Source organism: Hyposmocoma kahamanoa, unplaced genomic scaffold (genome assembly GCF_003589595.1).
Source record: "Hyposmocoma kahamanoa isolate Upper Pololo Valley unplaced genomic scaffold, ASM358959v1 78, whole genome shotgun sequence".
Taxonomy (NCBI): Eukaryota; Metazoa; Arthropoda; class Insecta; order Lepidoptera; family Cosmopterigidae; genus Hyposmocoma; species Hyposmocoma kahamanoa.
In genome coordinates, this window is record NW_020653945.1 from 19412083 (window position 1) to 19429435 (window position 17353).

Consider the following 17353-nt stretch of genomic DNA (forward strand, 5'->3'; position numbering starts at 1 on the left):
CAATTACCATAATTTTTAAAAAGTACCAAATAGATGTCACCGTAAGATTCAGACAGTAGTTTCCGTAATAGTTTAGGTGTAATACATACCTGTCGTATGTAAAATGGCTGTCTGCTCTAAAAAAGTATATGTGATTTTTGAATTGCAGTTTGAAGACAAAGTCCTTGTGGATAGCATCGATTTCCGCAGGTGGGCCCACGTTGTATCTAAAAACAGAAAACCATTTAGCTGCTTTTGAAATGTTAACTTGAGACAACAAAATCAATGACTTTTTTCTCCAAACTTATACTAAGATTGATTGATAATAAGTAACCTGTTTTAACAATGGGGCTATTAGCGCAAAACTGATATTGCATATAAAATTTTAGTGCGGATATTCACCGCATCACGCATCACACAGACAGTTACCTACAGTGAACTCACAAGTGGGTTGTGCGGAGTTCACGTGGAGTTCCGTACGGAGCAATCCGCGTCACTGTAAAACGACATTCTAACGCCAGACGAGTTACTCCGCTCCGGTGCTCTACGCTAGCCGGTCCGCAGATAAATCCGCACTACTCTAAAACCAGCCTTATAGTTTGTAATAATTGTTAAAATCAACAATAAGGCAAAGGAAAAGTAGACTGCTTTTACTTGCTATCGGGTAAAGCATAGATTTGTTTGTAATCAATCGACTCTCAATGAACCCAAATAGCTGTCCAAGCAATTAAAATTTCTCTGTATTCAATCAACTCACCATGAAACCAGTATCAGTTCTAGTAATTAAAATTTATTTAAATCAAAGGATTAACTGAAGATACGCACCCTAACAAAGGCAACGATGCAAGAGGGTTCTCGTCCTGCCAGCTCTTATAAAAGAATAGGGTGAACGCGGCGAACACAACCCACAGTTTCTGCCAGCCATGTGAGTTCTTGAACTTGCGTAGCAGGTAGCCTGATAGCTGCGTCTGTAACATAGGAAATTTTGATAGTATGTGGTGATAGTGCTCGCAATCTGGTGTTTAACGCATACAAAAACGATACAAAATACATTTTAACTTCAACTTTCAGTGACAACGGTAACGCCGCCAAAAAAAGAGGGCAATCAACGACTACAAAGAAACGTAGCTGAATATGTTTTTGTTTAAGTTGCCACTCCACGGAGTGATAGTGAGTAATGGTCACGACCATAGAGCGTAAAACCACTCTATAATAATAAAGGATTTAATTAAAGGATTAGATGGAGAGAGTTTATCGTCTCGAAGATACGATTATCGAAAGAATATAAAAAACTTTCCTCGTCTAAACATTCGCGATCATCGACCGTCCACGTGAGCGATAATCGCCTCGCCTTTCAATATTGAACGTCTCCGTGTAAACAGAACGCGACAGCAAAAATCGTATTTCGAGTTTCTGTGCCAGCCGTTTCTACCACGAGTGCAGTGCGCGAGGGTGTTTTGATTATCACTGCTTTTCTAAGACAAGAATTAATGAAACGAGAACGAAAAAAAATTTTGGATTAAGTGTTATAAAATTTGAAAAAAAAAATTAAAAAATGTATACTTCTCTACAATGCAATGAACTTAATATTATCAGCAGTTCCAAATTTGTTCAATACCGCAGTAATCACTGCACTCGATAGGCGATTCTCGCATTCAAAACGGTTCGAACCGATTTGTACGATAATCGTATGAACTTGAAAAAATGTCATACGAGATCGTGTTTAGACAAGTCGAAAACTCGTAAGCAAGAATCTCCTTACTACATATTTCTCTGTGTAAACAGTCGAGGAGGCGATTAAGTTGCTTGCGAATCTCGTATGACATAATCGTAGGCGAGATTTTAGTTCTTGCCTGAATGTAAACATTATGACACGATAATCTTATGGCGATTATTGCTTACGATAATCGCGTACGATTTTTCGTCACAAAGCGTGCGATAAACTCTTTCCATCTAAATGGGCCTTTATAAAAAAAATACATTGCGACAATTGCATAGTGATAAATTCATAACTTATTATTACTATTATTTGGCCATTAAAAAAACTCACTCTCATTGCGAGGTGCAGATGGTCTCTGGAGAGCGAAGTGACCCGATGCCAGCATACGTGAGTAAGAGCTCCGCCGCTTGTATTGCCGCTACTCAAACTATGCGAACTTGAGGACATTCCTGCAATACAAATATAAATATACGTAAAGTATCGTATGACGAAATTGCCAAGTTTACAGAGGAGCGTTTTCAAGTTCTGAATTCACTGAAAGAGTGATCACCATAGATCATCTAACCGATATCTAGGATCTTATCGTCGGTTAAAAGGTAAAACTCACTAATAGCCTAATTGGCCAAAGGGAGATAATTAAGATTTTGTATTTTTTCATTATAAAAAATCACTAAAGGACTGGTATGTATTAAAACATGAAGGACACCACAGACTTACTGAATTTTTCTTGTCATAGATGTTCTTCCCAATAAAGCAAAATTGAAAAAATCTAGTTTTTGAACAAAATGTCACTTAATGAGTTTTACCTTTTAACCGACGTTATAATACTCTGTGTGAGTAAAGAGCTTTGCCGAATAAAACTGAGAAATGCTAAAGTCACGTGTTATGTTCGTTTCAGTGAATTCAGAACTTTAAAACGCTTCCCTGTAAACTTGGCAATTTCGACATACGATACTTAACGTCGGAGGGGTCGATATGTCCGTATATGTAACACGTAGAAGTTTTTTTAATAACTGCGAGCAAAGGCCTATGTGCAAAGTGAAATACTCGTAAATGCAAACAAATACAAAGAATGCTGTAATTAGGTGCCATAAGAAAACGACAGAGTTTACTTTAAACGGCATATAAAAATTTTACAGCTGTAATCTTAAAATTCTGTCAACAACATCGCAAATACTATTAGTAGTAAATTACATTTTAAGAAGTGAAAGTTTAAAGAAGTCCAAAAAGATTCAAACAATCGTTAAAACAAGTTTGGTTACAAACAAGGCTTATAGACCTGGGGGTATACTCTCTTTTTTGAAAATGAAACTTTACTTAACGAACGATATTTAAACGAAGTTTCGTCAATAACTTTACTTTAATTCTCTTTTGGTTGGGCCCAAGAATTTCGTTGTTATTTACTTAGAGGATGGAAAAAATTAAAGGAAAGGAGCTGCCCTATCTACGGAATAAACGTACCTACCTAAACCAAAAATGTCCACCACAATGGCGGATTTAGTGTTGTACCATAATCATAGATAAGTCAATATCGACATTCAAATGTATGGCTTGAATGTAGAAACTGTTTTTTATGTTTGCAAATTTGTATAGTTTACTGTAATCAAAGTATGATTAATACTAGGCTATTATTACTAGGCAAGTAATGAGCCATTTTAAACAAAATTAAATAATAAGTTACCAATAAATGTAACGATGGAATTGCATTATCATGTAATCTAGTTACATTCAAGTTCTATTAAAATTTGACTTCAAAATGGAGCGAACAAACGAAGGTGATATTTGATCCAATGCTTATGTTCGGCAGTCCTATAATTTCTAACTATTCTTTCTTTCTTTTTTCATTTGTAGGTACTTTAAAAATAATAATAATGAAATAATAAAAACCTCGTAGTGAATTGTTTTAATAACAGAATATCGATAATATGTCTGCTTACTAGAACAACACTATCTCAAAATAATCGTTATCAACAATCTTGAAAATATACTAACAAACAGGCAATCTAAAGTAACCAAAGCGAAATTCGACAAGACTTATGAATAAACTACTTAAATGAGTCTAATTACTTGAAATATTTGGGTGATTGTATGATTTTTAGGTCAAAAAATTTTCGTTCGAACGAAATTTCGAATTGAAATGGAATTGTAGTAAGAAACATGCGGAACTTCCATCAAAATTTCGTTTTTCGTTGAAAAAGAGTAGACCTTCAGGACTTACCGGCGTCTTGTTCATAGGGCGTGAGTTCAGTGTCGACTGGCACGGGGTTTTCGCAAGCCTTTTCTACTGCCATCTCTAACGCGTGCAGCCACCCGCCGAACTCTTGCTCGTTGCTTGCGCTTAGCAGAAGATTTACGTCTTCGCCTGTTAGAATTATTATACTATTAAGGCTGGAACAGGTGCCAGATTGACGAACTAGGCACTTTTTAAATTAAATTCCTGATAATATTAATAGTCCAATAGTGACAAAAAAAAAAGATTGCTAGTAGTCCTTAAATAATTGAATGTATTGAGCAAAACTACAATTTATTAAACTCTTTTTACGAAATAAAATGTACAGTTACGTCCTTCAAATTGAACAAAAAGTAATTTCTCTTTACATGCAACCATCCGTTGTTTATAAAATTTACACGAAAAAATTAATAATTTAATTTCAAAGAGAATGTATTGTTCACTTTTTTTTAATTTATATAGTTCATAAGTTAGGTGTAATTATTTAAAAAAAAAAATTCCTTCCCACTCGCGAGGTCTGCGCAGTACGACGCTCAGTCGCCTTTCAGGCTTTGCGCCGGGTGGACTAAACGTAGTGCTTAAATTCTCTTTGGGGTGGGGTTTGGCGCGTGTTTTTGAGCGGGTTTATGCCACAAAAAGTTGTTGTTTTTAATCACTTGTGGTCTTTGTTTTTATATTTTAGATTTTATAAATTAGTTATTTCGTTATATTTACATTGCATCTTTTTTAAAGACTACCAAAGACTAGACAATATAGATATGACGAAATAAAAAATAAATCTAAGGTGAAGTGTGGAATTTGTACATTGTACATGCAATTAATATGGATGAGAAGGTTTAGGTGTTCTGGAAGAGAAGGCCTAGGTGATCTGGGTAGTGCCGCGGAGTGAATTCCGTTGCCCTTGGTCTCGGGTTTGATTCCCGGAGAGTTTTTTTTTAAATGAACTTCTTGAACTTGGGTCAGTTCTAGGTTTCTAGAAATGCCTATGTTTGGATTCAGTTTCTCTGATACTCTATAGATATTTTTACGATAATTTATTCTCGAATGTCTCTGGGGAAACAACCTACATTGATAGGTATAGATTGCAAAAAAAAACACTTATGACATGTCTGTTGTGACTTTGTGTAAGTACAAGCGGGTACTCGATAAATGGCGTATGAAATTGTTACTACTGCTTAGAGGTCAAATCGTCAAAGTCATTCGCGACTGTTCAACCCTTAAATGAGTATTTCTTACATAAATTAATAAGGATACGAATCACGGTCGTTAAGTGTCGTGAAATGCTTTTATCACAAGAAATTCATAAAAATAGAAGGAACTACATAAAACAAGTTATGTATCTGTGAAATTTTGTAGCTCTCCTATTCATGAACAAAAAGGTTAGTGACTAATTTCGTTTGTAGAATTTTCAAACCTCTCTGCTGAAATTTGTCATTTTGTAGATGTTATATGATGATTATTACACTATTTATGTAACTATCATGTTTGTGGAGAAATAAAAATTATTATTATTATTATTTATTATTGTTAGTATCACAGTACGTTTTAATTTGTTTTTATCTAACACAACACACAACGCAAAGTACCAATAGCCCCGCACTAGGGAAACCCTGTGTCGCGAGTACCATGGACACACACATAGAACACCACAATTACACCCAAACGCACGAGATAGTTAAATGTAGGTCATACAAATATTTCTCCAGGCCCGGGATCGAACCAGGGACCTCTGTGTGGCATACCAGCACGGTAACAGTCCGGCCACGGAGACAAATCACTATCTATAGATAACGTATAAGATAAAATATTTACTATTTTTAAGTAAAAATATTAATTTTCTCAAACATGCTCGGAAATGTTTCCGTTACTTTCAAAAAACGAACACGGAAAGTTTGTTGTCTATGGACCGTGCGACTTCTTCCAGGCCAAGTCCTGAAAAGTAAGTATAAAAATCCATCATTGTCCACTTTTCTAAACTTTTAACTCTATCTACTAACAATGAACTATGTAAATATGCAAAGGAATAAGACATGCAACCAACTGCCTAGTATTAGTAATGGCGAAAATAAAAAATACCTACGTATACAGCTAACTTAAAAAAAAGAAAAAGGCGGTAAAATAAACTAAAGTGCTTTGGTACTCTTCTGTTTTTTCGTCTTTTTTGTATTTCCGTCGTGAAAATAATAAAATGAGCAATGTTTTCCGTTGATCAGATTGATGGTTAGAGCGAGACGAGCAATAACGAAAATAAAGTAATGATTGTACTCCACCTAATTTAAAACAAGGGGCAATAATAGCCATGGAAAACTTGTTGCCCGCTATGAGCAAAGTAAGATACATGAAAACATATTAAATTTTCATGCCATAAAGAAGCGAAAAAAATGCTAATTCGTTTTCGGAGATTGTGTTTATATTAATATGTCAAATATTACTTTCAATATTATTATTTTTTTACCTTACTTATTATACATCTTCCTCTCTTTAGTCTTTTATTATTTCCTCGCATTGTTTGAGGAAAGCACTATACACGACTCGGCCGGAACGGTGATTGCTTGACTCGTATTAACACAAGGTAACTCATACTCGTCCAGTAATCCTTTACTTCCCGACCTTTGCAGGAATGTACTATATTATATTACTTAAAAGTGTAGCAGTGGTTTAATGCGACTAACATCCCGTCTACACGATTCAGCGTCAAGTAATTTTTCTTTTTATGGAAAATAGACGCACTCTGGCCACGATCTCACTTAATGATATTCAGCGATTAATCTTACGTAGGTAATGTTGTGCAAAGGAAAACTTAACCGACTACAAAAGCACATACATACAAACACGTACTTGTTGTGCACAAGATTTTTCGCGGTGATGCTAGACCGCATAGACGGGATTTGAAAGTTAAAATTAGACTTATTTACCGGTAATGGTGAAGGAATGGGGCAATTCGGTGGGTTTGATTTCGAGTGTGTGCAGCGGCAGCGCGGCGTGCGCACGAAACTGTGAAGTGCCTGATTTCGACGCCAGCACCAACACGTCGCTAAACTTTACCATAAGAAACAAAATAAATTATTTATATTTCAATATAAAAAAAATCGTCAAAATGAATAAGTATATTTACATATTTCATTGAAACATTCTTTATTACCTGTTAGGCATCCCTCCGCTGTGAAGATCGCCTACCTTGCAGTCATCCCACTCTGATAGAAAAGATCCACAAGTAACACGAGGCGCCTATGCTGCAGAACGTAACTCGAACCGGCACGATTGCCAAATCAAGCTCATCAAACATTGATTCCATAATCCAGCACCAATTAGGACACTAGCATAGTTAGCCCATAAGTTCATATTGTTAATGTTTAACTTGTGGATGTTTTCTATCAGAACGGGGTGAGTGCAAGGTAGGCGCTCTTCATAGCGGAGGGATGCCTAACATACCCAACTAAAAAGACAGCCACAACAAAACAATAAACAACAATGATGTCAATAAAATGACATATCTTTACGTCAAGTGCTTGAGAGCCACATCAATGACCACATTGCATAGATTTCTAAAATAATTTATTTCGATTTCGCCTCAGACGGGTAGTGATGTGGAACTGACAAATTTATTTTATTTATTTTATTGGTACAGTTACAAGTATCAGACACATTAAAAAAACATTCTTATACAGTAATGCAACCTGACACCCAAGTACAAATACACAGCAACATTCCATAAAAATAAGAACGGCAATATTAAAAAAAAAGCAAAGACACTATGTCAACAGGGGATTTAACATTAAAAACAAATTGTACTGATATAAAAGACGCCAACTAGTTTCGTTGAAATTGAAAGCGACTAATTTCGATCAAAAACTTAGAATATTACAATAAAACAGTCACATAATCGTACCAAGAAGAGCATCCTCTGTTGCAATCCTCTAGTAGAATGTTTGTAAACGCAGCCAAGTCTTATGAACTCACGATCCGCAACTAATAACTTGTCGTAACCTGAAACAAACGCAGCGTTATATCAACTGTACCGTGCTAGTGCTCATTATTACTTGAAGACATCGTAAGGAAGATACTGTAATACTGTGGCTAATACTGTGGGTGCAGGACGAGGAGGTCCCACGGGTTCGATTCCCGATAGAACCAATATAGGAAATTAACTTTTTTAAATTAGTTCTGTTGTGAGTATTCTGAGAAATCCTCAAAGTGAAATCTCACTCATACAGTACAGGGAATTCCCTGGTTCGTTCGAGATTAGGCATTAGTGCTCAATGGTGCTTTTATATTAGTTAGATACTGCACCATAAGGGGTTGTGGCAAATCAACAAATATAGGGAGTGAAGGCATACCAAATGCATTATTATTTTATGCATTTTAATTTTTATTCTTCAGTTACATAACCAATCTATTTTTCAGTGAATCACTTTTGTTTTTCATTTCGAACGATTGTCATTAGCCATTACTTTTACCTGCAATTAAATTACTTAAAAACGTTTTCGTTTTTTTTTCTCCTCTGGCAGCAGTTGTCTCACTTCATATTTTCACACTGCGTACTTTCAGTGTGAAAGTTTTAACTCTTAAATTGTAGTGTAGTTGTGTGTATAATACTGTGTTTAATGCTAATATCAGGGTGGATCAACTATTTAATGTAAAACAGTGTCCTTGTTTTAAAAAATCACAAAATGGACAATGTGTACTTAAAGGCCGGTTTTGAAACTTGATAATCGAATCAGATTGTTTATAATTACGACTGTTTATTAAAATGTTTAAAATTCCAAAATAATTAATTTAAAAAATGTCCTGACCCAGTAATCAAAACATAGATGTCATACAAATTCCACCTGTCTCCAAGGCATACAGCACAATGAAACGACGATGTTGTCTAAGATTTTTCCTCCACTTGTCTGTATATGTAGTATCGGTAATGTGCATGCATTAATATACATGTATTTTAAATCTTGATTTGCGAGAGCTTTGATTTAGTTTTCAGTAAAAAAAACACAGTTTGAATAGTTGTCCCCTTTTTAACAACAAAGCGCATTGTCGCCTGGGTCACAACAAAGATAGTACCAACTAAGTGAAAGTGAGATAGACTGTCTATAGCTAAGCCGATAGGAAACGGATCTACAAATCGTATGATCGAGCTTTACCAATCCTTAAGTTTATATGGATTCGGCCATTTAGCCCGTAACTCGCAGCGTGACAGCGTGTATTATTGGTATTGGTATTGGTGCAACGGGCTAGTTTCCGCAACTCGACGTCGAGGCGCCTATTTTGCGTGTGGTGGGTGCAGGGTCCTACTCAGCAGACTCTTCGGTTTTCTGAAGATTTCGGGGAGCGACCTCGGCACTCCAAGGTACTTTGCCCTGTAGTTGGCCACACCGGAGCACTCTAGTAGGATGTGTGCGGCCGTTTCCTCCCCCTCCATGCACGCTCTGCATAGAGGACTGTCCGTGATACCTAAATTGAAAAGGTGTTTATTGTATGGACCATGACCCGTTAGAGCGGCAGATAGAGTGCGCAGCTCTTGACTTTCAAGTTTGATTAATATACGAGATAGACTGGCGTTGAGCGTTGGGAGTGCTTCCCTAGCCTGTCTACAAACCGTAAGGGTTGTCCATATGTTGTTATGAGAAGATTTTGTACCTTTGAGTATAGTTGTTCTTGACCATTGGTAGGGGAGGGACACTATGGGTTCCGGCCCTACAGCATTCGTCTCCGACCCTTTTCTAGCTAGTTCGTCTGCTGCGTCGTTGCCACGTGACCCGCTGTGTCCTTTAATCCACTGTAGAGTTACGTGGTTGTGTGTACATACCTCCGTGAGTGCTTGAAGGCATTCATATATAAGCCCTGAGTTAATGTCGTAGCTGCTCAGTGCTTGTAGTACTGACATGCTGTCGGAGAGTATTCGAATGGAGTGATTCTTTACTCTTCTCGCTATTATTGCTTCTGCTGCCAACTTGATACCCATACATTCAGCCTGGAATACTGTGTTGTGGTCACCAAGCGGTGTTGATATTCTGATATTGAGGTCTTCTGAGAATACCCCAGTACCTGTTCCTGAGTTTGTTTTTGATCCGTCAGTGAATACGCGGACCTCACTGAGGTTTAGTCCTTCGTTGGGATCTTCAAACAATTGTATCCTGTATTTTTTGTCAAAAATGTATTGTTTCGGGATCCTATCCACAGTCGCAGGTCCAGCATCGCTTCGAGCGCCGCAGTTGGAGTTGTCCTCATGCAGCCGGTCGTCGCCATGCATGCTAGCCTTTGGAATTTGTCCAGCTTGTTAGTTGCAGTCGTCAGCTTGGTTCGTGGCCACCAGGCTATCGCGCCGTAACTAATCACAGGTCTAATCACCGTTGTGTAAAGCCATAGTGTTATCTTGGGGGTAAGTCCCCATTGTTTACCTAGTGACAGCGTGTATTTATTGTGTGTCTCCGGAGTGACGACGAAAAGTAAATAACTTTTTATACAAATTTTATTTTCATATTTGGATATTGAAGTTGAATTTTAATTAAAAATCGTAGTTTGTCTCCTGACTGACGTCACGAAAACTGTGACTCGAGAGACAATTTTGGTGACCCCGAGTGATTTTCAGTAGTAAAGATTCCGTTATAAGTAAATACAAAACATAATTAACTAAAAAGCCATTCATAAATGAAAATCTAAACTTAGCAAACGGAAATTCTAATGGTGTTTTTGAAATTTTAGTTTATATACCGATATTTCAAAAATATTCTCAAACTGAATCGAACTTTAGATATTTTTAGTACTTTTTTTAGTAGAAAGCTACAGCTTCTGTTAAATGAACGTGTCTCAAGCCCAAATTATCATTCATATCATTATACATTTTTTATACATTCTTAAAGCAATTGCTTTTTTATTTACAAACAAATTTAAACCAGTTTGCTTACGATTTTTTAATAATAGCATTACATAACCTAACTACATAAACGAGTTCTTAGGTTTTCGCGATTGTTACACATAGGAAATGAAACTATTTTTCCGGATTTAAATCGCGTAAAAGTTTAAATCTGTAAAGGGCCCGAAACGTCGGTTTGTTTGAAAAAACAAATATACGCGATTTAAATCCGGAAAAATAGTTTCATTTCCTAACTACATAAAATTAATTTATTGCAGTTACCATGCCACTATCGCATATGAGAGGCAAAGACGATATAAGGAAAATATTAAAAAGGTCCCTTGTAAAATATGACGAATATAAAAGAACACCAAGTGTGATTCAATTCGGTTACTGTTTCTTTTTCTACGATTACTCTAGGTATAGAACCAGCTGCTGATTGTTATATTTTTAAGATATTTTTTATAAGCTTAATTGTCCAACAAATCGACTTTACGTGTTGTGTTTCTTGTGTGTTCGGGCTCACAAATTGTCCCCATTTTCTGTGATATTTTTTGTGCAATTTTAATTTAACTAAAAAGTTATAGAACAAAGTTTTGTACATAACAACCTTAAAGAATGACGGTCGGTAGTTACATTTACATCATTTAGTTACATCGGTAGTTATTAAATGCATCTTTTTTGTGTTTCTAGGAACCGAGTTATAATTACAGTTTTCCAGTTCATTTTACTCTGTGACTCCGGAGACACAATATGATCTATTTTTAAAAGAATGAGGCTGTTTTTCTTTTTTTAGTTATGATAGCGTCATATTGATTCATTACTATACTTATTGATATTAAAGTACAGTGACTGATTACAAAGTTGGTTTTTATTTACTTTTTGTCATAACTTATATATGTTAGGTAGGAGACGTTATAAAGTCATTATCATTTCTGAAATAAAGGCAAAACTACTGGAAAAACTCAACGAAGTTCGATGCTCGTTATAGATTTATAAACTACAGAAGATTATTTAGCAATATTAGGCGAAGATTGAGCAAAATAACAGAATTTGTTTTTTTTTCACACAAAAAGTTGATTCAGTACAGAAAATAGTTGATCCACCCATCTATATAATAATTCATGATTTTATGTCTTAGAATTGGAATCACCTTAGTATTTTAACCAATATTATCATATAATACAATATAATCAATCTTAGTATTTTAACATGATAGACTGTAGCAGAATATCAGCGGCGCTGAGAAACACTCCGCCTTTGTGCTTTAGCTAGAGACTTTTTATCGCCCACCACTGTTGTCTGTTACAAAACTCTGCGTAAAGTAGCTTATATTTATTGATGGTTGAGATTAATAAATGATTTTATTATTATTAATTTCCTTATATTAAACTATAGACACACATATTTTTGCCCGCATATGTGCGGAAACGGATATTAAAAAAATCTTGTCAGTATGTTATGTATATCAGGAGATATGCAACCACCTGTAACATCGGATCAACCCACTTGTATTCGCAGCGGAAACATGCGCCTCGTGCATTACAACATGACTGCTGACAAAATTGTTATTTTACGTATTAATAAGCACTTTTCGGCCCAAGCCTCCTTACTTCTGACGTGCCGTAATTGGAGAGTTTAAATTACTTTAATTAAGAAACGTATGTAGAAATTGAAAATAACAATTATTTTTTTATTTTTGGAAGATTTACAGCAAATTTTTAGCAATAAATATAAATTAAGTAACACGAGAAAGTGCTAATTACAAAACTCCACAAATAGCACAAAAAGTTATTAAATGGTTATAACGGTTTTAGTCAGCAGAAACTAAAACACAACAAACATATAATATTATTACAGGATAACAACATAATATTATTTTACACATTGAGAAATCACAGGTACACATGCCAAAACAGAAAAGAAAAAGAAAAAATATTTAACCATATATAGCCCAACCAACAACACGCACATCTTAAACACAGGAAACGAAATAATGAGAGATAGGTAATTTAAGAAAAATATATTGCTGGTACTGGTACTGAACAGATCTATGTCAATAAACTAATCTTTATTTATTTATTGATTATACTCCTTAATTGCTATTATATACATATTTGTGGCCACCCTATACAATTAGTATGTAATTTACGTACCAACAATATCCCTCTGAAATTGGCAAAGCGCTGCATGGTTCTCAACGTGTCGTAGTTGCTCGCTGGCGTCGCGGGCTGACCTCCGCGCGATGTCCAGCGCCTTTAACGCAGATGTGCTATTCGACGCGTCGGCTAGCTCTGAAACAACGAACTAGTTCTATACCCAATACTATAGTCGGATTTTTATTGGAAATATAAACTGACATTCAGCGCTAGTTTTTTGTTAAAATAAAAATAGTGTCTTAGACGGTCGACATGACTGACTCACTCAGTATATTGTGGGATGAAATCGAAGTCCTAAAATGTAAACAAAAAACTGTCACTGTCAAAGTGACTTCTCATAGATCGTAAACCTTTTTTCCTGCTTCGTTTATTAACAGGTTCTTTTCTCCATATTACGAGTAAAAATCATAATGAATAAGGCGTGTGTATGTTGGTAATAATGTTGGCTTGCCAACAGGCACTGCGATTTAAAGCTCTGCAGTGCCACTCAGAGCCTTAAATCGCAAAGATCTGAGGGGCACTGCCACTGCGCCCCATCACCTTGAGACGTAAGTTGACAAGTCTCATGTGCCTGTTATTTCACCAGCACTCTTACCCTGCAAGACCGGAACACAGTTATGCTGACATTACTACTTGGCGGCAGAAATAGGTCAGGTGGCAGTACTGCCCTGGATGAACCGTTTCACAAGGAGCTCTACAGCTACTAAAACCTTTTGGATTAGAAAAATATTTTCAATTGAGAAATGATAATATGAGTAAATTAAGGGGGCAACAGCGCAAAAAAATATAACTCAGATTTTTTTTAGATTAAACAAAACTATAACACAGTCAACTAACTATACATAGTTTTGTTTTCGATATCAGTGGCAAACATGTCATTTCCTTTAGGTTTAATAATGTATTTTCATGTATAAACCAAAAGCGTAGGTATCAGTTTTTTTCGCAGGTCAAATTACAGGCACAAGAGACGGTGTCAACTTATGTCTCAGGGTAACAAGCGCAGTCGTAGGGTCCCTAAGATCTTTGCGATTCAAAGCTCTGAATTGTACTACAACTGCTATGGACAGGCGTGTCGCTTACCACCAAGCGCAGAATTGTTCTCTCGTAGTTTGATTTTATAAAAAAGAAACCTCCATAGCACCATCGGATATCTGTCTTCCGAGCAATGTACTCCACCCATTGCAATTTAATTTTAGCAATAATTCTTATCTACGAATTTCAAATAAAATTAATAAAATGTGTACCGATAGCGAGCCGTTCCAAATGTAACAGCCGATGAAGCGGCCGCAGCAGTAAACACGCCAGCGGCAATGGTGAAACTGTGTCAAATGCAGTCACTTCCTTATCTGCAATCGCGCTCCGTCGTCGTATGCTCTCCACTACGCCTACAAGCGTGCCCGCGCGTTCCGTGTACGTTGCATAAGCCTACAAAAAAAAAATTGTAACTCGAAAAACCAACACTAGACACAAAAACGACCACCGATGGTAATGATTTTATCTTATGGTAGAAACCAAAAATATACACTAAATGTAATGTAAATGTATTAAAACATATCAATACCTCCAATGAACACTGCGGCAACTTAATTTTTGGACCTGTTCTGTTTTTATTTTGTTTTTGTTTCTTTTTTTTTAACAAAATTCGGGGAGCTTAATATTAGTAAATAAATATGGCTGTTCACAAAAATAACAGGAAATAACCAAAAAATAAAGTTGGCGTAGTGTTAATTGGAGGTATCGATATACACTAAACGTAGAAACAGTGATAACTCGGCAAATAGTTCTTATCAAATGTAAAAATAATAGTAGTAGAATCTTACCTCATAAGTATTACACAGAAAATCGTATAAAATTTCAGCTATTTTCTTGTACTCTGGTTCTTCCTTATCTGTAAAATGAAAAAAAGACATTCTTAACTCTAACAACATTTATTTGTAAAACACTAAGAAAAATTCCTTCAACCCGACTGGAGTCGAACCAGTCGAATGCTGAAAGAAATTGAAATGAAAATGAAGCCGTGGTAGCCTAATGGTTTGACCTGCTGCCTCTCAAGCAGAGGGTCGTGGGTTCGAATCCGGGCTCGCACCTCTGAGTTTCTCGGAATTTATGTGCGAAATTTTATTTGAAATTTATCATGAGCTTTTCGGTGAAGGAAAACATCGTGATGAAACGTTGAAGAAGGTTCAAAGTCCTCGGAAAACGTGTGCCAGCCCCCAACCCTCATTGGGCCAGTGTGGTGGACTGTCGCCTAAGCACTCGCCTGAGAGTAGACCCGTGCCCAGCAGTGGGACGTATAAATGGGTTCATGATAATGATGAAATCTGCCGAGTCTCAGGAGGGAGAATCCGCCAGACCGTATTGAGCTTGGTTGAGTTTAAGTAACCAAATAAAACAATTATGACAAATCATTACTTTTTTATTGGCCCTTGAACGGTATTAACTTAGTATACATATTTCGAACTTTTTCTTGCTTGCCGATAACTTTATTTACAATGTAGTGCATCCGTACGCTTACATATTTTTCACATATAGACTTAATTAAAAGATCATAATGGTTATCTATCATAGGCAGATCTTTGAAATATTGAGAGATATTTATAAATAAATTCTTATTAATACATTCTTTTAAACATTTTCTGTAAGGTGGTGCAAAGGATTTTTCGTTTCAAATAACTTGTTACTTGGGTATATTTTTTCCGCAATTTCACAAATAACAATAACATTATTTGATGGATAATGCAAACCTTACCTTTTTTACATTGCAAACTTACGTAATTATCGTCAAATTACGTAAATTATAAAATAATTTACGTAATTTGACAAATAAAGTATTTTTTAACAGAATTCAAAAAAGGAGAAGGTTCGCAATTCGACTGTATGTTTTTTTTGTATGTATATTATGAGATTTGTGAACCAATTTTGATGATTCTTTTTTTGTTGGAAAGAAGGTACCTCAGAAGTGGTCCCATTTAAATTTGAAGAAAATATTCCACCTCTAAAGGGTAGCAAACTAGGGGATGAATGACTTTTGAGGTCGGTTTTTTAGTACTCTGTACTGATTATTATTTTTCGGATAAAAGAAATGCTTTGCGTCTACCTACCATCACTAGTAGGTGTGGCCAATACCCTTTCCAGCTTGGCCAACAGTGCGCCCGCTGGCAGCGCCAATGGTTCCAAAGCTAAACACGCACGGGCTAAAGCTGGCACCACATCCGTACCGGGGGCGTCCATTCGAGACACTCTATTTGACCACGTCTGTAAAAGTGACAATCGAAAATGAACCTAAAGACGTACACTCATAACAAAAATTCAAATCAATCTTTAATATCCATAAAAATGGTATTAAAACTAAAGCAACTAAAAAACAAACAACGATATAGTAAAGTAAGTTAATACATCCTGCGTAATTGACCGCTTCTACTTGCCATAGTTTGTTTTTTTTTTATCACTATACAGATTGAAATTTTGGGTCTTTTATCAGTCGCCATTTTATTCAGATGATTAAATACAGAGAAACAAAATTCTAAAACACATTTGACGTCTTTACTTGTAGTATTCACTATTATAAATTAAATTAAAAAATCTCTTTACATACTTAATCTATTTAAAAACTTGCACTATAAAAACTTAAAGATACAGAGTGACCCACCATTACACTGGAAAATTTTATAAAATAATGCGTAAATTAACATGTCATGTGTTATCGATTCTCACAACGTTTTCCTTTACTGTAATTTGTTGACTGAAGAAAAAGGTTTGCGATCACTGCTTCTTAGTTTACGTTTTTTTGATTCTAAAAAAAACGAATTATAATAATTGAAGTGGTCGCCATGACCAAACAAGGTCGGATAGACAAAGATAAACAACTGACATACCACAGTAACCAGTTCCAAGTCCCGCTTGTATGTTCGTTCGGTCATGCGCAGCTCCTTTGTAACGAAGTATGTGATGTCTGTGCCGCCGCGTCGTCTGGGTTCGGACGCGTTTTCGCGGAGCGTGCCCGTTAATGTTGATGTAATACTGCGTACCATACATATATTTCATTCGGAAATTGACTTATAGTATTAGTACATCGGTGTCGGACAATTTTGACTCACGTGGTATGTATATAATTTGGCGTGGTGAATGGCGATTTTCTAGTAAATGATCCAAACAGTCGTGGTTTCGAATCCGGGCTCGCACCTCTGAGTTTCTCGGAATTTATGTGCGAAATTTAATTTGAAATTTATCATGAGCTTTTCGGTGAAGGAAAACATCATGATGAAACCTGCACGTTGAAGAAGGTTCACAACCCTCGGAAAACGTGTGAAGTCCCCAAGCCGTATTGGGCCAGCGTGGCGGACTATGGCCTTAAACCCTTGTCTGAAAGGAGACCCGTGCCCGTGCAGCAATGGGACATATAAATGGGTTGATGA

General features: G+C 36.2%; 1 protein-coding gene across 3 annotated transcripts in view; it reads right to left on the reverse strand.

Annotated features, from left to right (window-relative positions):
* The window catches only part of LOC113233173 (FERM, ARHGEF and pleckstrin domain-containing protein 2-like), a 97951-nt gene that overhangs the window by 1662 nt on the left and 78936 nt on the right, over nucleotides 1–17353 (reverse strand). For all 3 annotated transcript variants that reach the window (XM_026468195.1, XM_026468194.1, XM_026468193.1), the window contains 11 exons: nucleotides 16814–16958; nucleotides 16040–16193; nucleotides 14759–14826; nucleotides 14183–14363; nucleotides 12936–13073; nucleotides 7819–7916; nucleotides 6845–6968; nucleotides 3918–4061; nucleotides 2030–2148; nucleotides 805–947; nucleotides 90–206 (listed from right to left, as the gene is read on the reverse strand). In XM_026468195.1, the coding sequence (XP_026323980.1) occupies nucleotides 90–206; nucleotides 805–947; nucleotides 2030–2148; nucleotides 3918–4061; nucleotides 6845–6968; nucleotides 7819–7916; nucleotides 12936–13073; nucleotides 14183–14363; nucleotides 14759–14826; nucleotides 16040–16193; nucleotides 16814–16958 (1431 nt within the window). The remainder of the gene's footprint in view (nucleotides 1–89; nucleotides 207–804; nucleotides 948–2029; nucleotides 2149–3917; nucleotides 4062–6844; nucleotides 6969–7818; nucleotides 7917–12935; nucleotides 13074–14182; nucleotides 14364–14758; nucleotides 14827–16039; nucleotides 16194–16813; nucleotides 16959–17353) is intronic.